The sequence below is a fragment of the Lynx canadensis genome, chromosome X (assembly GCF_007474595.2).
Source record: "Lynx canadensis isolate LIC74 chromosome X, mLynCan4.pri.v2, whole genome shotgun sequence".
NCBI lineage: Eukaryota > Metazoa > Chordata > Mammalia > Carnivora > Felidae > Lynx > Lynx canadensis.
The window spans coordinates 27,126,680-27,152,155 of NC_044321.2; the positions used below are offsets into that span (position 1 = coordinate 27,126,680).

At 37.8% G+C, this 25,476-nt stretch overlaps 1 protein-coding gene across 4 annotated transcripts in view; it reads right to left on the minus strand.

Moving 5' to 3' along the window:
• DMD (dystrophin) overlaps nucleotides 1–25,476 on the minus strand; it is a 1,834,617-nt gene that overhangs the window by 759,959 nt on the left and 1,049,182 nt on the right. For all 4 annotated transcript variants that reach the window (XM_030304767.1, XM_030304766.1, XM_030304769.1 and 1 more), the window contains 2 exons: nucleotides 23,321–23,468; nucleotides 20,816–20,965 (listed from right to left, as the gene is read on the minus strand). In XM_030304767.1, the coding sequence (XP_030160627.1) occupies nucleotides 20,816–20,965; nucleotides 23,321–23,468 (298 nt within the window). The remainder of the gene's footprint in view (nucleotides 1–20,815; nucleotides 20,966–23,320; nucleotides 23,469–25,476) is intronic.

Consider the following 25,476-nt stretch of genomic DNA (forward strand, 5'->3'; position numbering starts at 1 on the left):
TGACACCGACTCAGTTCTGAGCCTCAGCCTTAAGAGGACCTGTTCGCTTCTGCTTTTTCTCTTAGAATCCTATTTTCTGCATGAGAATAAGTCCAGGCTAGCTTGCTCGGGGATGAGAAGTCATATGGATTACATGGCTCATCCCTGCTGAGCTCACCCTAGATAAGCCAGGCCCCAACCAACCAACCCACCAGCTGACTGCAAAAACATCAGTGGGCCCTAGCAAGACCCTCTGGGCTTTAGATATATCAGTAGAACAGCCCAGCTGACCCAGAGACTATATGCAATTATAACTGTTATCATTTTAAGTCAATGGACCTTAGGGGTTTGTTACATAACACTTTTCTAGCACTCAATAGCTGGTACTTGAGGGAAGGCTAGAAATGGTAGCAAGCCTTGGTATTCTTAAATAATACCAAGTTCTAAATAAAAAAAATAATGCTGAGTATGATGATGTAACTGAAGGTAGGCTCAATGCTTTGCAAAGGCACCTGTACAAAATTCATAGTAAACTGACGAAGGTAACCACTAATGAGGGGATTTTAGATCACAATTAGAAGACTTAATAGCAGCTAGTATTTATTGGCTACATACTCTGTTATCAGCCATTGCCCACAGCAGTGAAGGAAGGGAAGAAACATCTTTTTCTCTCTAGTCTCCCACCAATGCCTCCTACTGGCTAAATATATCTAGAAGCTGGTGGCCAGAAAGCCTGGGAAACGAGGTGGTCAGAGGTCAGCTTCTTGAAATATACAATGTAAGAGGGGAAGGAACTGGAATGGATGTGAGATCACAGGGTACAGAAGAGCATATGTGGGTTATGAGTCCTCAAAGGGTCTATGTTTCAAAGGTATGAATAAGTTGGATGTGTTCATGTTTTCTGTTAAAGATGAGTATAGGTGCCCCTGGGTGGCTCAGTCGGGTGAGCGTCCGACTTCGGCTCAGGTCATGTTCTCATGGTTTGTGGTTTGAGCCCCACGTTGGGCTCTGTGCTGACAGCTCAGAGCCTGCAGCCTGTGTCTCCCTCACTCTGCCCCAACCCACTTGCACTCTGTCTCAGTCTCTCTCAAAAATAAACAGTAAAAAAAATTAAAGATGAATATATATCAACTGGGGATGAATGGATGTGCTTCACACGTATCAGGAAACAAAAGTTTTTAGAAGAAGCCTCAGAACAACACATGCTAAATACATCTAAATACATTTAGAATATCTCAGAATACATCGCTTCAATATTTCAAAGTATGGGACCTGCAGTCAACTCACACACAGATTCTAGCCAGCCATTCTTTACATTCTTATTACTTAAAGTGTGGATCAAGTCCTAGAGCCCTGGCGTCATCTGGAAGCCTTCTGGGAAAGCAGCATCCCAGATCCTCTACAAGACCCACTGAATCAGAAACCTCATTTTGACAAAATCCTTAAGTAATTCACGTGTACATTAAAGTTGGAGAAATGCATTTCTGCTTGATGGCACGTAGACCCTTTCTTCCTGAGCACCAGTATTAGAATTTTATGATGCCTACCTGATAACAGAAAGCCCAATTATTCATAACAAAGTATTATAGTACATATTGTGTCCTTAGTTCTTCAGGGAACCCAGGGAGATGAGCGAACAAGCCTGATAATGCATCACCATTGCAAAAATGGGGGAAGAGAGTAAACAAACAAACAAACAAAAATTTAAATAAGTGGGCCATAGTTAGGAGCTAGTGAGGGGTAAGCCTGCTTGGGACCGTTATCAACTGCAAAGGTTAGTGATCGTTCCAGAACTGACATGAGGTGTGGACGGTGGGCAGATGGAGCCTGGAGAGTCACTGCACAAACAATTACAATATTTGGGGCTCCATTCAGAAATAACCACATTAGGAGTAAGTACGAAGTTGCAAGGGGCATCTTAAGAGAACTGATTCTTCAAGGCAGAAGTGATTATTTTATCATATTGCATTCCAGCTTCAGAATAAACAACGTAGCGTGTTAATGTCAACTTCTTCCTTAATTATTTCAGCGCTTGATAATTGTTTTCATCTGCTGTGAAACACGATAAAATCTCAACTACAAACTATCTTTTCCATTAATTTTTCTGTTCCCTGGGTTGTCTTTTATTTGTTGCCAGTGAATGAGAACCTCATACAACCTCAAAAGTAATTCTCTCTCCCTTCACCAGCATCATCAGTGATTGTAGCAGAAAGATACAGGTCGCTGATATGAACAAAACAATGAAGTGGCTTCAAAGAGACAACAGTATGGGTCTAGGATTTGTAACAACCTTAATAGCAGCAATAAAAGCTATCATCAGGACAGTCACTTAAATTTTGATTCAGTTGCAGATTTTTATTCTTTTGTAAACATCTAAGTAAGCCCAAGAATGATTGTCCTATTCAAAAGTGTTGATGTCACCCACATCACGAACAGGCAGAATGTGTCACCTTCATAAGACATTTATTTTTAGACTGTGTTCAAGGTATAACCATCAGTCACAGGTTGCCCAAAGATTGCAACTATCAGGACAAATGGGGTTTTCTCAAAATATCCTTCTGATGACTTTGGTTTCTGGCCCATTTCCTGGTCCATCTCTTTTCCTCCACACTTGGCCAACCATGCCAACGATGGACTCATACTTTTCCCAGTGATAACTGAAAATGTTCACAAATTATAACTGTACCATTCGGTTCAGATACTTTTACTTCTAGAGCAAAACAGATTGATTTTCTCCAGCGACAAACAATGAAATGGTCTCTTCGATGTCTTCTAATTTGTTCTAACATCAGTAAGTAAATTAAAAGGCAGCAAAACAAAGTTTGTCCGTCAGGTCCTTATCAGTCCTTCATAACCCATACGGTGGCCTTGTCTTGAACTATAAGGGGAATAAACGAGGGGAATGCTGATTTTGGCATCCAGCTTACCCTCTGTTAATCTAGCTCATCCTTCTCAGCTGACACGAGACAGAAATAACATCAAAGGGTGATAAACTCTTCCCTGCAAACCTAGGGTTCCATGGTTCGCTGGCCCCAGACCTAATCTATCAATCCATTTTCCACACAATAAAAGGTATGAAACACATTACAGATTGGTTATAAGCCCTGGAAGGTGGTCTATGACAAAAATGGAATATATCAACCAGCCCAACCTTCAGTGTCCCTTTTTCTAGAGTTTGAAGCACTAGGGGGTCAGCTGGCATGTATATAGTAGCCAGGATTTAATATTAAACTCTTTTAGGTATATATACACTCATACGTCTTGTGGTATAAGTGTAAAGACTTGACAGGAAAGTTCACTTCTGGTATGATTCTGATCTTTTATACAAATAGCACTCTATTTTATTTTTTTGCATGACTTATTGGCTTTGCACGCTAAGTAATAAAGGAAACTGGCTTAGAATTTACAATATGTGCTCTTAAATACCGATTTAATCTTCATTTGTTATTCGACATCAGCTTAAGGAGTTGGTATATAAAAGCCTCCATTTAACGCCATTTCAAGATTACTATATTTTTAGAAAGAAAAGCAATGCCTCTAAAAGTCTCAGGATCGACACTATATAACCCAGTCATTCCAAAGCAAAGGCACTACAGAAACAAAAGGAACAAGCTTTCATAGTAGCAAAGAATCTCTTTTTTGTTATGTCATGTCTTCTCCTTTCTAAAATTCATTGCTATAGGGCAAACGTCTTTGTGCTCATAAAGGACTTCCTTCAAAAAAGTTACACTGAAGGTCAGAGTGATGAAATTTTTCTCTTTCTGTCCTCATTGTACTTCTCTTCATTTTACATTCATTGTGAACAGGAAAGAAAGTTTGCCAAGAATAGTCACATCTGTTTTTAATCCGAAATTAGTTTACCTTTTTAATAAAGTCTGGTCCACAGCATATTGAAATGACAAATTTTCATACTCGCTGCACACTATCAGGATGTATATAGCCGAAAATACAGTTTTAATATGGAAATGAGCTGTTGCATGCTGGATTTTTGTTTGTTCGTATTTTTAAAAATAGCATTGCATCGAAATGAACAAATTATCTAGTATTACAGTGAGGCCTCCTAATAGAACATTACATGGCTCCAATGACAGTTTCTACAAATGGTTTCTCATCACTCCACCAAAATGGGGGAAATCAACATCAAGAACGGAAGTAGGAGAAGGGCGTGGGGAAGCAGAGTGGAGATTCGGTGAGGCTCTGTCTGGGTTTCTGGGTTAAAGTCGGCAAAGCTGACTGATCCCAAAGATGTTCAGGGTTAAATAGGTCATCTTAAATTATCCTCATACTTCAAACGGGAAAATGTTAGTGTGTGAAACCAATGGTTGACTACTTGGACTGCAAAGCCAATGTTAAGAGAAACATCCACCAGTTTCCAATAATTTTATCTGAAAGTTTGGCTGGTTATAGCTAATACGAATCATGAGGTCAGTGAAATGGGAGAGTGCTGATTGAAGACCCTCTCTGCTTTCCATGACTGATGACTCTAACTCTTCTGTCTTTCAGCTCTTGAATCGATCATGGTGGAAATCATCGCAGTATTCTCCACAAAAGTCATATTTATAACTGCTTGATTAAGATGGTGAATATTATTCAGCCTTAAAAGAGAAGAAAATCCTGTCATATGTAAGAAGATGGATCTACCTGGAGGACGTAATGCTAACTGAAAACAGCCAGTCACAGAAGGGCAAATACGACATGATTGTGCTTAGTGAGGGTATCGAAAATAATCAAACTCCTAGAAACAGAGAATAGAATCGTGGTTATTAAGGCAATGAAGAGAGAAAAATGGGAGCTGTGCAATGGGGACAGAGTCTCAGCCATGCAAGGTAACAAACTTCTGGGCATCTCCTATGTGGTAGGATGCCTGTAGTTACCAACACTGTATTGTGCTCTTGAAAATTTGTTAAGAGGGTAGATCTCATGTTAAGAGCTCTTACTCTAATATGGGGCACCTGAGTGGCTCAGTCAGTTGGGCATCTGACTCGTGATCTCTGCTCAAGTCATGGTCTCCCAGTTCCTGGGATTGAGCCCCACCTCAGGCTTCACACTCACAGTGCGGAGTCGGCTTGGGAATCTCTCTCCCTCTCTCTCACTACTCCTCCCCAACTTGCGTGCAAGCCTGTACTCTCTCTCTCTCTCTCTCAATAAATAAATAAGCACTAAAAAAGGAATACATAATAATAAAAAAAAGAAAAAAAAGAACTCCTGCTACAATAAAAAAGGTGGCTCCATATGAGCTTTGGGCTGGGTCTTTGTGTTTTTGTGGTTTAACACCATCCCTAGTTTTACATTAAAACTCTTATTTTTGGGGCGCCTGGGTGGCGCAGTCGGTTGAGCGTCCGACTTCAGCCAGGTCACGATCTCGCGGTCCGTGGGTTCGAGCCCCGCGTCGGGCTCTGGGCTGACGGCTCGGAGCCTGGAGCCTGTTTCCGATTCTGTGTCTCCCTCTCTCTCTGCCCCTCCCCCGTTCATGCTCTGTCTCTCTCTGTCCCAAAAAAATAAATAAAAAAAAAGTTGAAAAAAAAAATTTTTAAACTCTCATTTTTGACCAATTACAATGTATGTGCCAGACATGGTTACACATTTCTTGGGCGCTATCTCATTAAATTTTCACCACAGCCTATACAGTATGTTCTAACCTGAATTTTAGGATATTATTACTGGAGTATGGACAGGGCAAATAAAAGATGGCATAGCTAGCAATGGATAGAATTCATAGTCCGCAAACCTCGCTACTAATCAATGAGATAAAGTGCCTCCTCGCAACTCCTGTGTACTTTTTACTTGTTTGTAAGATATCTGATTGACATTCCTGGCATTCTCTGAAATTTCAGTAATTTGGAAAGTTAAAAACCATGTATACACCCACACATATGCATATACACAAATATACATACATATATACACGTCCTTTTAATAAAGTAGAATACTCATGTAAGTCAAAGAGGGAGCTACTAAAAATTATGATGTGATTACAGGCAAAACCAGGACTTGTCAGAGCAAACTGAGATGTACTCATGACATACAACCTGGTAAGAATCCCCATCTCAACGTGAAATCATAGGAGGCAAAGTCACAGATGCTTATGTTAGAAACTTTTAACTACTATTCTCCCTACTTAACTCTCAGCATCAAACTAGCAACTATTAATTAGAAGAGATATAAATAGCTGTAATGCCAAGCTCTATGCAATCTGAATGCTCTTTAAATAAAGTAAGGGTGAGAAGTGATTATGAAATGCTTAGAAAGACATGTGGCACATAGTGGTCACTCATTAGATATTTGTTGAATGATTTCATAAGTAAATGTTATGATGTAATTATTAACTACATAATGGAAATTTCCAAGATGATGGATTTCTAAGAAATACCAGGCTATGGGTCATAATATAATAATGAATAGGCAAACATGTTTTTCTTCTATTCCTTGTAAAGCTTCTTTTCTTTGGTTAAAAAATGTAGTTCACATTAAAGGCAGGAATGATTGGTAACAATTAGAACAATCTATTAACCAGTCTTTGATGGGAAAGTAATCAATTGGAACAAATGTCCATTTTTTTTTAAATTTTTTTTTTCAACGTTTATTTATTTTTGGGACAGAGAGAGACAGAGCGTGAACGGGGGAGGGGCAGAGAGAGAGGGAGACACAGAATCGGAAACAGGCTCCAGGCTCTGAGCCGTCAGCCCAGAGCCCGACGCGGGGCTCAAACTCACGGACCGCGAGATCGTGACCTGGCCGAAGTCGGACGCTTAACCGACTGCGCCACCCAGGCGCCCCAACAAATGTCCATTTTTGAGCAAGGAGTGAAAACGCCAAGCTTTAGGGGCGCCTGGGTGGCTCAATCGGTTAAGTGTCTGACTTTAGCTCAGGTCATGATCTCACAGTTGGTGGGTTCAAGCCCCGCATCGGGCTCTGTGCTGACAGCACGGAGCATGGAGCCTGCTTCGCATTCTGTGTCTCCCTCTCTCTCTCCGCACACCCCCTACTCACGCTCTATCTCTCTCTCTCTCAAAAATAAACATTAAACATTTTTCTTTAAAAAGCCAAGCTTTAGCTTGATTTAACTTATTCTGTTTTACTATCTATATTCATAGTAACGACTAATAATGACTAGCATTACATAGTAAACATAATCTGGAAAAAGATGAAGCATCTATGTACTTGACACAAATGAAAAGAACAGATTTAAGCTGTTTACTTCTCAGATGAATACTTAAAAATAACATGATTAGAAGTTAATATAAAATGAGCTATATCTCTGGAAATTTCAATAAAGTCATTTGTATATTGCAGAAGATGGCCTGCCAGTTTCGCTCCATTTTTACATTCAAACTATTTATTTTTGTGATTTGGTATAAAAATAACTCCTATACTATTATCAGTATCACAACATTATTCCTCTATTGAAGCTTTGCTAGATATATTTTTAAATCTAATTTTTCTAGGTAAAGTGGATCAGATTTTTTTTAAGTGCATCTTAATAATGCACTTAACTGAAATTCATTTTCCAGCAAAAGTTCTCATTTGTGCTTGCAAAATGTTTTAGTTTTTGTATGCACTGTTTTATAATATCTAGGTGTTAACAAATTAAAGTAGTAATTTACTATTTACAAATAAGTGGCAAAACAGGATGCAAACTTTTAAATGTATTCAACAAAATGAATATAGATTTATTGTAATTAACTTCACTATCTGTAAAGTTACTTAACATCAAATAACTAAGACATGTAACTAATTCTGAAACTAGATGTTTATAGCATTTTAACTACAGAAAAATCACTTGAGTTTCATTAAAAAGCTAAAAAAATAGCTTTTATATTTAAAACTTTTATATTTAAATAGAGAACAATGTGTTGTCAAATAAGTCACACAACCTTTCGAGGATTCAGTGTTCTAGTCGAGAAGATGTGAGAGTAATTTAGTTTCATTAAGACTCTTCCCTCTGAACAATCCCTATGAGTCTACAAAAGAAATATTCCACTTTATTTCACCTTTAAGTAATCGTTTCTTGGCCTTTTGGCTAAGATCAAGTGTATTTCACCTTTAAGTATAGGAAGAATACAATAGAATTCAAAAATAATACTGATCCATTCATGTTTTAGTTCTAAATAACAAGTAGTTGAAAAAAGACCTACACGTAACGAGTAAAACTAGTAATGAAGAACAAAGAAAGCAGATACAACGTGACAAAGACAGAAGATGAAAGGGATTAGAAGGTGAAGAATCAGAGAAAGAGAGAAAGCAGGAAATAACATGTCACATACACTAACCTGGGCAGAGCAAAAATGACATATATACATGCAGAAAAGGAGATCAATGAGACACATAGAAAGATGTCAATTCATAGTCAAAGACACACGTAACAGAGAAATAGGAAGAGAGTGATAGTGATGGCAAGCAGTAGGAAGGGAGAATTCCTTACACACACACACACACACACACACACACACACACACACAGGTTCAGAGAACATAGAAAGAAATATGAAGAGTGATAAATATTAAAAACTATACAGAGTCAGACATGTGTATGAAGATTAGAGTGAGACACTCAGAAAAACACACAGAAGCTAGCTTTAGTAACATTCCCATTTTGCGGACCTTAAAGGTATTATTATTAAAGACTGTAAATGTCAAGATATGTAATAGATAAGAACAAGGATTTCATTTCATGATCCTTAGGTGGAGGTAACCATACATTTAAACCAAGGCTTGTATTCAGCTTTAGAGAAACAGTTCCCATCTCTGCTATAAAGAGAAGCTATCCAGGTCAAGACGAGTTAAGGCAGTTTTGCAATGAACCCATTACCGGGTCCAACACTCCCTTAAAGGAATAGCTGTATTACCTCCAGTCGCTTTTTTCTCTATTCACTAATGAAACACAAAGGTCCCAAAGTAATTGCTAAATTGGCTAATATGCAGGACAGCATATTACAGTTAATGGGGAGAAAGGCATCTGCCACTAGGGATTGTGACCTGACATCTTTGGAGAATTCATATATTAAGAAATTGGCATATTTGTATCCCAGCAACCCTGACTTATTACTTACAATTACACCACCCATTACAGCGCTTGGGTGGAGGAGTGGGCTAGAGAATAAAGGGGAAAGGGGTCATCATCATTTCTTCTCTTTAGACTGAGAATTTGAGGTTTAATGATGATCAGGTCTTTTGATAACTGTGACTTCTTTCTTTACTTTTTAAAAAAACTACTGACTTGTGTACTGACCTAAATATGGCACTCATTGTTTTCTATTCCTAATTTAAACCAAGAAGGATAGGGTAGCATAGGGACTGCTAAGACACAATTAAATAATTTTTACTGTGACTAATGAATAAGATTCCAAATTTTATGACATCTGGTGACAAAAGCATAGCATTAAAATTATAATTTTGGAATGGGACCCAGATATTACGGTATATTAATACAATTCTATACAAACCAGTATTCACAGTGTTAGTTTCAATTTTGTAGCATAAAAAACTTTTTTTAACTTTTTATTCTGCTGCAGAACAGATTAAACCTTGACCCATGTTCCATAAAGCTGCCATTGTGCGTTTCATAGTTTTAAATCATTCTCTTTACATTTTCTACAATTCCAATGTTTGTGTTCCTTTTGTGAGACCAAGATGCACTGAGATATGGAAACTTTTGGGGCATCACTCTTCCTTGTTCTCTTCCCATGGGCTTTGTTTTGTCAGTTTTATTTTTCAGATGCCACATACAAGTGAAATCATACAGTATTTGTCTTTCTCGGTCTTGTTTCACTTAGCACAATTCCTTCAAGGTCCACCCATGTTGTCACAAGTGGCAAATTTTCATTCTTTTTTAGTGGGTCAGTAGCATTTCATTGTACACATATGTGCGCCACATCTTTAACCATTCATCCATTGATGTCCAGTTGGGTTGTTTCCGTATGTTTTTAAAAGAATGTTTATTTATTTTTGAGAGTGAGAGAGGAGGAGGAGGAGGAGGAGGAGGAGGAGGAGGAGGAAGAGGAGGAGGAGGAGGAGGAGGAGGAGGGAGGGAGGGGAGGAGGGAGGGGGAGGGAGGGGGAGGGAGAGAGAGAGAGAGAGAGAGAGAGAGGGGGGGGGGAGGGAGGGAGGGAGGGAGGGAGGGAGGGAGAATCCCAAGCAGGCTCCCACTGTCAGCACAGAGCTCAATGTGGCTTGATCTCAGGAAATGAGAGAGCATGACCTGAGCTGAAATCAAGAGTTGGCCACTTAACCAACAGAGCGATCCTGGTGCCCCAGGTTGTTTCCCTATCTTGACTACAGTAAATAATGCTGCAATAAACATAAGGGTGCATATATATTTTTGATGTAGTGTTTTCATTTTTCTCAGATAAATACCCAGAAGTAGAATTGCTGGATCAGATAGCACTTTTTTAAGAAACCATTTCTAAGGAACTTCCATAGTATTTTCCATAGTGGATGCCCCAATTCACATTCTTAACAGTGCATGAGGGTTCCCTTTTCTCCACATCCTGGCCAACACTTGTTATTTCTTGTCCTTTTGGTAATATCCATTCTAACATGTGTCAGGTGGTATCTCATTGTGGTTTTGCTTTTAATTTACCTGATGATTAGTGATGGTGAGCATTTTTCATGTGCCTGTTGGCCATCTGTAAGTCTTCTTTAGAAAAATATTCAAGTCCTTTGTCATTTTTTAATTGGATTGTTAGTTTTCTTGCTATGGAGTTGTAGGACATCTTTATTTATTTTGGCTATTGATCTCTTATTGAATACATGAATTGCAAATATTTTCTCCCATTCCTTTTCCTTTTGTTGGTGGTTGCCTTTGCTGTGCAGAAGCTTTTAAGTTTGATGTAGTCCCATTTGTTTATTTTTACTTTTGTTGCCTATGTTTTTGTGGTTACATCTAAAAAATCATCACCAAGACCATTGTTAAGTAACTTCACACTTCTGTTTTCTTCTAGAAGTTGTATGATTTCAAGCCCCATGTTCAAGTTTTCAATCCATTTTGAGTACATTTTTGTGTATCTTGTAAGGTAGTGGTCCAGGCTCATTCTTTGCATGTGGATCTCTAGTTTTCCTAACACCACTTAGTGCAAAGACTGCCCTTTCCCCCTTGCATGTTCTTGCCTCCTTTGTTGTAAACTGACAATGTATACGAGGCTTTATTTCTGGGATCTCTATTCTGTTCCATTCATCTGTCTATTTTTATGCCAATACCACAGTATTTTGATTAATATAGCTTTGTAATATATAGTTTGAAATCAGAGAGCATGATGTCTCTGGTTTTATTTTTCTTTCTCAAGATTGTTTTGGCTACTGGAGTTCTTTTGTGGTTTCATACAAGTTTTTTGGCCTGTGATATTTTGGTGAAAAATGGCATTGGAATTTTGATAGGGATTTTAATGAATCTGTACTTTGCTTTGAGTAGTATATTTTAACAAAATTAATTTTTCCAATCCTTGAGCATGGAATAGCTTTCCATTTATTTGTGTCTTCTTCAGTTTCTTTCATCAATATTTTATAGTTTTCAGAGTACAGATCTTTCACTGCCTTGGTTAAATTTATTCCTAGGTATCTCATTCTTTGGATGAAATTATAAATGAGACTGTTTTTAAAATTTCTGATAGTTCATTGTTAGTATATATAAATGCAACAGATTTTTATGTATTGATTTTGTACTCTGTAAGTTTATTAAATTTGTTTCTTAGTTCTAACAGTTTTACAGTAGTCTTGAGAGTTTTCTATATAAAGTCTACAGAGAAAATAAATATAAATTCTGTATAAAATCATGTTGTCCAAAAATAGTGACATTTTTACTTCTTCCTTTCCACTTTGGATGACTTTTACTTCTTTTTCCTGCCTAACTGCTGTGGCTCAGACTTCCAATACTATGTTGCATAAAAGTAGCATGAGTGGGGATCCTTGCCTTCTTCCCGATCTTAGAGAAAAAGCTCTCAGCTTTTTACCATTGAGTATGATGTTAACTTTGGGCTTGATATATGGCTTTTATTATGTTGAGGTATGTTCCATCTATACCCACTTTATTGGGAATTTTTGATCATAAGTGGATATTGAATTTTGCCAAGTGTTTTTTTCTCCATCTATTGTGATGACTATGTATTTTGTATCCTTCATTTTGCTAATGTGGCATATCACAATGATTGATTTGTGGATGCAGAACCATTCTTGCATCCCCGGAACAAATCCCATTTGAGCATGGTGTATGATCCTTTTAATGTATTGTTTAATCAGGTTTGCTACTATTTTGTTGGGGATTTTTGCATGTATGTTCATCGGGAATATTGGCCTACAATTTCTTTTCCTTCTTTCCTTTCTTCCCTTTTATCTGTGGTATTCTTGTCTGGTTTTGTTATCAGACTCATGATGGCCTCATAAAATCAGTTTGGGTGAGGTAAACTTCTATCGCTACGAACATCCCTCTTAGAACTGCTTTTGCTATATCTCATAGATTTTGTATTGTTATATTCCCATTCTCATTTGTCTCAAGTATTTTTTTTTTCATTTCTACTTTTATTTCTCCACTGATTCGTTGGTTGTGGAGTATTGTCTAATCACCACATATTTGTGAATTTGCCATTTTTTTTTCCTCTTGTAATTGCTTTCTAGTTTTATACCATTGTGGTTGGAAAATACGCTTGATATGATTTCAGTCTTCTTAAATCTATTGAGACTTGACTAACTTAAGCACTTAACATATGCTCTCCTCCGGAGAATGTCCAATGTGCTTTTGAGAAGATATGTATTCTGCTTTTGGATGGAATATTTTGTATTTCTCTATTAAGTCCATCAGTCTGATGTGTTAAGGCCAATGTTTCCTTGCTGATTTTCCGTCTGAATTATCTATTCATTGATATAAGTAGGGTATTACAGTCCCCTGCTATTACTGTATTTTGTATGGCTGTCTATTTCTTACTTCCTTTAGGTCTGTTAAGGTCTGCTCTGTATACTCGGGTGCTAAGTATGTTGGGTGCATAAATATTTGCACATATTATATCCTCTTGTTGGACGGACTCCCCTCACCACTACTTAATGCCCTTATTTGTCTTTTTTTACAGTTTTTGTTTTAAAGTCTTTTTTTTTTTTTGGCCTGATTATGTAGGTACGTCAGCTTTCTTTTGATTTCCATTAGCATAAAATACTGATTTCCATCCCTTCACTTTCAGTCTCAGTGTATTCTTATATCTGAGGTGTATCTCTTTTAGACAGCATATATATGGGTCTTTTTTTTTTTTTTTTATCTATTCAGCTACTCCATGTCTTTTGATTGAAACATTTAATACATTTACACTTAAAGTAATTATTGGTAAGTATGTACTTATTATTGTCATTCTGTCAATTGTTTTCCAATTGTTTTGTAGTTCTCTGTTCCTTTCTTACTCTATTCCCTGGTGGTTTGATGACTTTCTTTAGTGTAATGTTTAGATTCTTTTCCCATTATCTTTTGCATACCTGCTACAGGTTTTTGCTTTAGGGTTACACGAAGCTCTCACAGCATCCTATATATCTAACAGTCTATTTTAAGTTGATAGCAACTCAAATTTGAATGCATTCTAAAATTTTTCTTTTCCAAACCCACTCCCTTTTTATACTTTTGTTGTCACAATTTACATTCTTTTTATTTTATATATTCTTTAGGGGCATCTGGGTGGCTCAGTAGGTTAAGTGTCCAATTTCAGCTCAGGTCATGATTTTGCAGTTTGTGGGTTCGAGCCCCACGTTGGGCTCTGTGCTGACAGCTCAGAGCCTGGAGCCTGCTTTGGATTCTGTGTCTTCCTCTCCTTCTGCCCCTCCCCTACTCATACTCTGTCTCTCTCTGTCTCTCAATAATAAATAAACGTTAAAAAATATATCCTTTAAATAATTATCGTAGTTTTATTTTTTTTACTGCTTTTGTCTTTTAACCTTTATGCTAGCTTTTGTTAAATGTTTATTTTATTTTTGAGAGAGAGGGGAAGTGAGAATGAGTGGGAGAGGGACAGAGGGAGAGAATCCCAAGCAGGCTCTGCGCTGTCAGCATAGAGCCTGATGCAGGGCTTGAACTCATAAACTGTGAGATCATGACCTGAGCCAAAGTCAGACACTTAACCAACTGAGCCACCCAGGCACACCACCATCACACTAACTTTGTAAGTGGTTAACCTACTATCTTTTCTACATATTTACCAGTACTAGTGAGATTTATACTTTCATGTTTTCTTGTTACTAATTAGTGCCCTTTCTTTTCAGCTTATAGAACTCCCTGGAACTTTTCTTTTAAGGCCAGTTTAATGGTGATGAATGTCTTTAGCTTCTGCTTATCTGGAAAACTCTTGATTTATCCTCCAATTCTGCATGATAACCTTGCCAGATAGAGTATTCTTGGTTGGAAGTTTTTTCCTCTCAGAATTTTGAATATATCATGCCTCTCTCTTCTGGCCTGCAAACCTTCTGCTTAAAAATCTGCTGAGATTCTGGGGTACCTGGGTGGCTCAGTCGGTTAAGAGTCTGACTTCAGCTCAGGTCATGATCTCACAGTCTGTTAGTTCGAGCCCCGCATCGGGCTCTGGGCTGACAGCTCAGAGCCTGGAGCCTGCTTCAGATTCTGTGTCTCCCTCTTTCTCTGCCCCTCCCCTGCTCATGCTCTGTCACTCTCTCTGTCTCAAAAATAAATTAAAAAAAAAAAAACATCAAAAAAAAAATTAAAAAAAAGTCTCCTGGGATTCTTACGGGAGTTCCCTTGTATATAATGCATTTTTTTCTCGTTACTTTTACGATTCTGTCTTTATCTTTACTTTTGACATTTTCACTACAATGTGTCTTACTGTGAAAATCTTTTAGTTCTTTTTATTTGTAACTCTCTAGGATTCCTGGATCTGAATGTTTATTTCCTTCACCAGGTTAGGGAAGTTTTCTGCCATTATTTCTTAAAATAAGTTTTCTGCCCCTTTCTCTCTTCTGCTAAACCTCTATAATGTGAATGCCATTCCACTTGATATTGTCCCAAGGGGTCTTAAGTTATACTGACTTTTTAAAATTATTTTTTCTATATGCTGTTATATGTGGGTGAGTTCTAGGGCACTGTACTCTAGCCCGCGAATTCTTTCTTCTGTTTTGTCTCGTCTGCTACTGAATGTCTCTAGTGTGTTTTCAGTTCTGTTTTTGTATCCTTCAACCCTGAAACCTCTGTTTTGTACTTCCTGATATCTTTTATCTCTTTGTTGAAGTTCTCACAATGTTCATCCATTCTTCTCCCAAGTTTTGTGAATGAATTTATCACCGTTCCTTTAATCTCTTTAACAGGTAAATTACTTAACTCCATTTCATGAAGTTTTTTGTTTTTCTTTCTGAAGTTTTATCCTGCTCTTTCCTTTGGAATGTATTCCTCTACTCCCTCATGTTACATGACTCTTTATGTTTGTTTCTATGTATTAGGAGAAACAGCTACCTCTCTCGGCCTTGAAGGAATAGCCTTGTGTAGGAGATGAAACTTGCCGTTCAACTTTGCCCTAGCTCTTGTTTGTTTCTTGAATCTCTGCAATCGTCTAAGCAGGCTGATTTATTCTTGACAGGTTTCAGTCATTGAGGATGTACCAAGACCTATGACCGTTCCCAAGGGAGGGGATCTCCGTCAGCTCTGAGTTTTAGGCCGATTTGGATCCAGATGCTCAGGCTCCAGCTTTTAAAAATGCAAATATACACAGTCCTGTGGGGCCACAATCATGAACCCTGGTATCATCCAGACCGGGAGATCCAGAAGTGTCCCCCGGGTGACAGTTACAAAAAGTAGCAACAGTTGAGTATACGAGGTCATTTCTGAGAGGTACTAGTGAAGTAGAGTGAGGTCAAGAGAAAGGACCTAGATAGTGTCCCCCGACCTACCTTCCCTGAGAGCACGTCCATAGTTTCTATGTCTGTGGCAAACTTGAAACCTGCCCCTCAGGCTGAACCTCCAGGAAAATAGGTTTTTGACAGAAAAACTCCGGTATATTTCAGTATGCTGTCTATACTGTGCCCTGGGTGTGAAAGCCTGCCCAAAACTATTTCCCTCATCGTTACAGTCCCATGGGACTCAGGAATGCAAGCCTTTCTGGCCACCAAAGTTAGGCAGTCAAGGAGAGTGCCCCACGTGGCCTGTGTGCACCTCCTGACTTCAGCAAGGCAGCTGGAGAGCTCAGGAATTGGGTGGGCACATCTGTTGGCTTTGGCAAGGCAGTGGGAGAGTGCAGGAAACACGTGTTGCCCATGGCTTTGGCAGGGAAGCCAGAGATTTCAAGAACTATGCAAGCCCGCCTGTGCTAGCATGGGAGAGCGCAAAAGTGGCACTGACCAGCATTTCCATCTGGGAGAGGTTCCCAGCAGATTCCTGCCCCCCTACCTCACTCTGGATGATTAGCAAATGGGTCTCCTTCATCAACAGTCTAGGCATTTTCCAAACTGCTACCATTGTCCTGAGCCTGGGGGCAAGGGAGTCTGTGTGTAAGCCCTTTAAGAGCAGTATCTCAGTTCCCTACAGCACTTTGGGTATCTTCTGGAGGTAAGACCCAATGGTTTGCAAAGCTAGATGTTTTGGGGGCTCATCTCTGCGGCGCAGGTCCCATGAGTTGGGGTGGCTTCTGTGGAACATGAACTCCTTGCTGCTCAGGTAGAAGTTGCCGTTTCGTGAAATCCATGCCGATTATGGGTTGCCATGGCAGCGGTGAGGTTTCTGGAGAGACAGTGTCTCTGCCTGTCCTATCTGTTTCGATGTGGCACTTTTATCCGTGGTCATGGAGGAACTGCTCAGCTAGTTTTCAGCCGTTTTTCAGGGGGAACTATTTCATACGTAGCTGTATCTTCACTCTGTCCGCGGGAGGAGGTGAGTTCAGGATCTTCCTATGCTCCATGTTGGACAACCCCCTCCCTGCCTAGTGAAGTCTCTAGTTTTGTTTTTGTTTTTCTCTCTTTTCCCATCATCTACATAAACTTTTCTCAGTATAACTTTTCCATACCTAATACTTAAAAAGCAATTTGTGTCATCTTTGAAATAAGGCATTTTATATTATGTGAAAATTATAGTCCACCAGTATCTTCTTGGCCCCTGGTTTAAAGGATTACAGTTTGCTTTACATTTTGGATAGGACAAAGTTAACAGGTATTAAATATGCTCAGTAAAGCACTAGAACTGTTGTCAAAAATGGATGTGAGGTTTTAAAACATTTTCGGAAGGTCTAAAGCATATATGAGTAGGGCATACATGAAGACACATAAAGGAGAAGTAGCCCTAGGTACGGGGGGATCTGACCTTGGCAGAATTGGGCAACCGGATGAAAGATACCATGATGGGTGGGGCTAAGAGGTGGGTTAAACTTGCGGTACTAAAGTCTGTAGGTGGAAATTCGCCCCTAGCTCGAAACTACCACACAATGAATGGCCTGTCCTTAACATTTACTTACAAGCAAAAATAAATATGAATCAAGATAAATAAGAAGTGTGTGATTCTTATCTAAAGAAATTAAACTTGGTACCTGGGCTGAATCTCGGCAGGTGTTGTGCGTACCTCACCATAAAGCCCACTGCAGTACAGAACTTGAATATCTTTTAGCAAGACAGTCAGTTCTCTTCCTTAGCACACAGAGTAAAAACAGTCGATTTTCTCATTCTTCTTCATAAATATGAATATAAATATATTTATATAGTAAATATCATACAAATATATAATAAATAGGTTTATATAAATATATAAAAGACCACTGGCTGCATGAATAAAGTCCACAACCTCAAAAAGAGAAAAGGACATGGAAATAGACAAAATCCTTGAAATACACAACTTATAAAAGATTACACACACACACACACACACACACACACCCACAAAGAAAAAATCTATCCATCCCTGTATCTATTAAAGAAATTGAACCAATCATCAGAAACTTTCCCATACACACACACAAAAGCTTCATCATCAGATGGCTTTACAATTGAATTCTCTGAAACACCTTGGAAATAATACCAATCTTCAACAATTTCTTCCAGAAAAAAAAGAGAGACCACTTCTCCAGTAATTTTTATGACAAGCCTAACATTGCTATCCACACTTGAGAAGGATATTATAAAAAAAAAAAAATACAGACCATTTTCTGTCATGAACAATATAAAAATCCCAAACGACATATTAGAAAATGACTCCAACCATCTGTAAGTAGTACAAGACCTCATGACCAATATGATTTCTTTCAGGGATTCCAGAGTCGTTTCACATTCCACAACCAATGGCTATAGTTTGCCGCACTCACACAAAGAAAAAATCATATGCTCAATAGATACAGAAAAATCATCTGAATATATTCAATACCTGTTCATAATAAAAACATGAATTGGGAATAAGGAGATACTCTTTAATTTGATTAAAAGAACCTACAAAATGTCCTACAACAAGTACATTATTTAATGCTAAGTTATTGAGAGCTTTCCACCTGACACAGGGAATGAGTCAACGTTTCCCCTAATTGCCACTTCCAGTAAACAGTGTATTGGAGGGCCTAGTCTGTGCAAAAAATAAAAAAATAAAATCCTAAGGACTGAAAATAGGGAAACTACCTCTATTTGATGGCACAACTGTGCACATAAAAAATGCAAAACATGCTGAAAACTATTAATATTAATAAGTGAATTTAGCAAGGGCAATGAATATGTGCATAATATACAAAAATCTATTATATTTTTATAAACCAACACCAAAGAGAAAATAAAATTCAAAATGAAATTCCATGTATAATAGGATCAAAATGTCAAATATTGGGGACGAAGTCTAATAAAACATGTGCAGGTCTTCTGCACTGAACATGGAAAGATATGATTGGAAAAAAAGCATTCAAGAAGACCTAAATAAACGAAGGGATATATCATTTTCACAGATCAGATGACTCCATATTGTAAAAATGTTAACTGATCTACAAATTCAACATAATTCCATCACTATCCTGTCAAGCATCAGTAAAAATCGATAAACTGATTCTAAATGTACTTGGGTATATCAATGAGCCAAAAATAGCAAAGATCATGTGGACTAAAAAGAACAAAATTGGAGGTGTTAGATGATCAGACAGACCCTCAAGTCTTAAACAAAACAATTGCATGTATGCAGACCATGAAGTGCATTCAGTTATAAAGAGGAATAGGGGCACCAGTCGGTTAAACGTCCAACACTTCATTTCCGCCCGGGTCATGATTTCACGGTTGGGGAGTTCAAGCTCTGCATTGGGCTCTTTGCTAGCAGTGCAGAGCCTACTTGGGATTCATTCATTCATTCTCTCTCTCTCTCTCTCTCTCTCTCTCTCTCTTTCTCTCCCTCCCTCTCTCTCTCTCCCTCCCTCCCTCCCTCTCTTTCTGCCCCTCCCCTGCTCGAATTCTCTCTCTCAAAATAAACAAAAAAAAAACATTAAAAAAATAAAAAGGAGGGGTGCCTGGGTGGCTCAGTTGGTTAAGCTTCCGACTTCACCTGAGGTCATGATCTCATGGTTCATGGGTGGGAGCCCTCATGGGACTCTGTGCTGGCAGCTCAGAGCCTGGAGCCTGCTTTGGCTTCTTTGTCCCCCTCTTTCTGCCCCTCCCCCGCTCATGCTCTGTCTCTCTCTGTCTCTCAAAAATAAAGAAGTGTTAAAAGAAATTAAAAAAAAATAAAAAGGAATAAAATTATGATACCTGCTACGACATGAATGAACCTTGAAAACATGCTAAGCGGAATAACTTACACACAAAGGGACAGATAAAGTATCAGTTTACTTTATAATCTATCTAGAACAGGCAAATTCATAGAGACAGAAAGTAGATTAGAGATCATTTTGTGTGGGTGGGTAGCTGGATGTGGGGTGACTGCTTAATGTTTACAGAATTTTTGTTTGGGGCAATGAAAAAGCTTTGGAAATAGATGATGGTAATGGTTGCACAGTGTGAATGTAATAAATGACACTGAATTGCACACATAAAAATCATGAAAATGACAAATTTATGTTATATGTATTTTCCCACCATTACAAAAAATAAATACACCAAAATCATGGAAATATACTTTTTAAAACGCATGTATTGTATGGCATGCGAATTACGTCCCAGTAAAGCTGAAGATTGTTATTGAGCCAGGATGGTATTGGTGGAGGGACAGACACAGTCACAAGGAAAAGTAAAGAGAATGCAGAAGCAGATCCATACAGATGTTCACAGCAGTACGATGGGAAAAGAATTGCCTTTGATAGATCGATGTTGCTTTGCGTGATAAATTCATACACGCCACTGATTTTAAAGAATATGTATCCATTAATACGGTAAGTATTAAAAAATATTAAAGTTATAAAGTATCCAAGGTAGAGAGCCAAAGACTCCCAAGTTAGGTGACTAAGCAAACCTAAGGAACTGAATGAACAAAGAAACAAATACATGGAACACCTTTGGGAGGTTAGTGTGCACTACTAAGTCTGCACCAGAAGTAAGGATAAGTAATTGTGATTCATAATCTTTGTTGAAGTGGGCCACCTCCAACTTGCTTAAAGACCATCAATATGCACCCGAACGCTGAACTACTTCATCCCTTTTCCACTCTCGTTCCTCAGAGTGGCTCACGCAAAGTAACAACGCAAAGTAATATTTTGGCGTTTGGTCATGAATATATTGTCATCCACTATCACCATTCTTTCCAACTATAATGAATCATATGGCCAAACCAGACGGTCAGGTTGGAAAAACAACAATCCACCTACCGGGCCCCCACCACTCACCGCCCCCCCCCCACCACCCCCCCAGCAATAAAACACCCATGAACCAAAACAAATACAAACACTTGCAACATTTCACACATGTGACAGAAGAGATGGTTAATGTCTAACCTTTATCCACTGAAGATTTGTCTGCTTGAGCTTATTTTCAAGTTTATCTTGCTCTTCTGGGCTTATGGGAGCACTTACAAGCACTGTTCCTCCGGTTTCATTTAATTGTTTTAGAATCCCCTGGCGCAGGGGCAACTCTTCCGCCAGTAACTGAAACAGACAAATGCGACAACATTTAAAATGAATTACAGCACAATTCCAACTATCTTGTCTTTGTCTCTACTGATTAGTCTCTCAAAATGAAGCAACTTGACCGAAGGCCAACCGGTACCTCAGATACAAACCACTTTCTAAAGAGTACAGAACTGATGGACCAAAGCACTCACGCCCAAGTAGAGAGGTCTATCCTAGAAAGGACCAGCATATCTTACCCCTCAAAGATTCTTTTCAAGAAAAACAAGGTGTTACATGGCAGGATGAGCTCCAAATAACACATCGCAATCAGAAATAGAACAATCTGGGTAAATTCATCATCCTCTCAGGTACTAAGCCTCCATGCTATAATTTACTACTGATTAAGAAAATGCATTATCATATCGAGAGATAACTAATACTGAGAACATACTCGGTACAAGACACTGTGTTGACCTCTTCACATATTATAAAAGTTAACTGAGATAATACAATTCTATGAGGTAGACCCTATTATCTTCATCTTATAGGGAAGAAGACTGAGACAGAGACCTTAAATCCCAACAAAGAGGTTAAATACCAGCTCCAAGGACACAAAAGCAGCGAGCAACAGAGCTGTGGTTCAAACTTGGGCAATTTCATTCAAGAACCCTCATTTGTAACTCCTCCACATTCCTGAATTTCTTTTATTCATTCAGCATCACATTATAAATGCCCTTTCCCAAGACTTACAAAACTGCCATGGTTTTCTTTATTTTTTCGTGCCACCTAGAGCTGCGGTGTCCAAAATAGTATCATTACCTACATGAGGCTATTTGAATTTAAATTAATTAAATTTCAATAATATTAAAAACTTAGTTCCTCAGTCATACTACCTTTCAAGTACTCAAAAGGCACATGCAGCTTGTGGTTACTGCAGTGGATAATGTAGAGCATTACCATCATTACAGAAAGTTCTATTGGACACTGCTGATCTAGATTGTCTAAGGAGAAAAGAAAATCAATGCCTGTTTATTAATAAGTAAATCCCACTAAACATGTCTCTTAAATGAGTTATCAATTATATTGCTATATATAACACTCAATACACACAGCAAAGATTGATTTTCTTTTTTTTTTTTTTTTATGAAATTTATTGACAAATTGGTTTCCATACAACACCCAGTGCTCATCCCAAAAGGTGCCCTCCTCAATACCCATCACCCACCCTCCCCTCCCTCCCACCCCCCATCAACCCTCAGTTTGTTCTCAGTTTTTAACAGTCCAAAGATTGATTTTCAAGAACAAGACTGAGTTCATTTTCCTATGACATCCTCACCTTCAGATGAACTACAGATCCAAAACTTGTTTTCTTTTTCTTTTTTTTTTTCTGCTATCTGATAGATAGTAGGGACTCAGTATCTGTTCACCGAATTTAACATTAATTTTATTTTTATACTTTATCCTCTCTTCAGGTACAAATTTCTTGTTTCACAGAAATAAGTGGTTGACATTGGAGTCTAATTTGCATGTACAAACCAACTGAATCATTGATAAAAGAGCAATTTCATTTCCCTTTGATTGTCTGACCTTGTAAAATGAGAATAACAGCAACCGTTTTGAAAGTTTTATATGAAGATTAAATAAAATAGCAGATGTAAGTACATCTAATACTTAGCACATAATAGAGGATGATTAAATGTTAATTTCCCTTTCCCTTTCACCTTCCCTTCAAGAATTACAGCAAAACAGATCCAAATAAGTTTCTTTCCTGAGACTAAAACCATGGAAGTTAATCGAACTGCACAATCAGCGCATGTCAGTCAGCCAGCTGGGGTAATCAGTACTAAGCAGACATCACAGTAGGAAGGCATGAAAAGCCACTTGAATAAGCTGGATGCCTATTCAACCAGTATAGAATGTGCACCAACACCACGCGCTCCCAACCAGCCCCAGACAAAACAAACATTGTTTCAGGCGAATCGAACACCTCTAATTAGAGGCTGAAATAGTGAGATTGATTTGGCAATTATGATCTTTCCTAAGAAATAGGATTCATTTCTAGAGTCTCTCCAAGTTTTTGAAATAATTTGGAGTTGCAGAATTCTCCAATATGTGCAAAGTTAATTTCAAGTTAGTTTGCAAAATACTGCCATATTTTACACACACACACACACACACACACGCACGCACACAGATTTTTTTTTTTTTTTTTACAAAAAAATATACTCATTGGGAAACACTGGGTTAAAACAAAGTAAAGTTTTGAGAAAATTTACGGATGACCTATCAATAATGTAATGGGCAGGAAATCAATGATTAAATATATTAAAAAATAGACTCATATACTCTTTATACAAGTAGTCCTTGGAGGTTTTTAGAAAACAAAATTACCTTGACTTGTTCAAGTTTTTGTTTTAGCTGCTGCTCATTCCCAGGTTCAAGTGGAATATTAGCAACGTTGTCTGCTTCTTCCAACCATAAAACAAATTCATTTACATCCCTTTGAAATTCTGACAAGATATTCTTTTGTTCCTCTAGCCTGGAGAAATAAGAATAAAACTGGTATAAACAACGTATTTCTCAAACTTTTCTTTCTTTTTTTTTTAAAGGAAACTCAGAAACAAACAAACAAACAAACAAAAACCATGGTAACACTTTCAAGGAAAGAAACAAATTAAAAGATGTTAGCAATACACATTTTTAAACGAAATTCATTTACTTTGAACAAAGCAATTTTAATCTCTTAAAAATCTCTAAAATATAAGAGATTAAAACTGGTGAAGAAAAAATTCTAATTTTAAAATTCCAACAATATTATGTCATGAAATTAGTGTTTCTCAACGTCAGCACTACTGACATTTAGGGTTAAATAATTCTTAGTTCTGAGGGGCTGTTCTCTGTACTGTATATTATGTAGAACAACTACATAATATAAAGTTGCATGTTTTAACGTGCTTAAATAAAATACACCTTTCTGGTAAATTGTAGGGTTAAAAATAAAAACAAGGGAATAAAAAAAACAACACTAAGTTATTGCATATTAAAATGTTTTCCAAATTATGATTCACCATCTTTTTTGGAGGAAAGAAGAAAACTGAGTTAAAATATGTTATTCATTTATTGGCCATAAGTTTATCCTTACATGTTGAATAGTAACACCGTTGAACAAAATGGTCTGCACCTCAAATAACTTTTGAGAGATGTATCTCCTGTATGTAAGCTTTTAATTGAAGCAAAAAAAAAAAAAATATATATATATGTATATGTATATATACACTTCTATATATACATATATATATAGAAGTACACATATGACTGAATAGCTCAAAATATTTTTTAAAAGTATACAAATAACCAGAAAAATAGAATGTCATCAGAAGCCCAGGGGCCCCTCTTGTCCCTTGCAGGCATTTTTTCCATGTATAACCAGTATCCTGTCAACTTCGATTATGTTGTCTATATTGAACACTGAGTATATGGAATGATATGCTATATCCTCTTTTGTGTCTTGTCTCTTTCACTCAACATAATGTTTACAATAATCAACCACGTGGCATGGAGCTTAATTTGTTTATTCTCCTGGCTGCAGAGTATTGAACTATCTAAATACATATCTCTGTTGGTGGATAGTTGGAATGTTTCCATTTGGGGGATGTTTAGCTATTGTTTTTGTTTCAATTTAACAAATATTTATTGAGGGCTTACTAACTTCCAGCAAGGCTACTGGGCATTAGGATTAAAGAAAGATATGTTGCATAGCTTGCCCTGATGATCTCAGTCCATGAGAGGAAACAAGAGATTCCCATGGGTCGGAGTAAGACACAGCCTATCTTATTTACAGCCTGTGCAAAGACAGGGTGTTGAGAGAACTACTCTTATACTACTTCTCAAACCAGGTCCACTTTTGAATGTATGCTTGTCTCTACTCAGTTTTGCTCTAGGTTGGGAGCTTGTTCAAATTCTGTTCTGGGGCATGTGAGGGGACACTCTCTTCTCTGTCTAATCTCAAAAAAGCAGATCTCATGAAAACCCAAGTCATAATATGGGATCTTACGGACACCCAAGTCATGTCATGTCACTGTCGCAGTCAAAACTCTTCTCTTGCTTCCCAATTTGTTCACAGCAAAGCCAAAGTCCGTACAGTGTTCTATGAGGGTCTAGATCTGTACCGTCCAAAATGGTAGATACCTTCCCTGTGGCTACTGAGCACCTGAAATGATGTAAGGGGAACTGAGATGTGCTTTAAGTGTAAAATATACACCAGATATCAAAGTGATCTCTGTACCTTCTATTCAACTTTGCTGAGCACCTACAACTGCTGTAAAAAATAAAAGTATTTGAAACATTTTTTTAAAGAAGGGAAAACAGCTCCTTAGTACTTTCTATATCAGGTACAGGTTGAAGTAATATTTTTAATATATTGGATTAAATAAGATATATTCATTTCACCTGTCCCTACTTCCTTTTAAAAACATGTAGCAGCTATACAAGTTTAAATTACATAAGCAGCTCAACTCCTTTTAAAAAAAAAATTTATTTATTTTTGA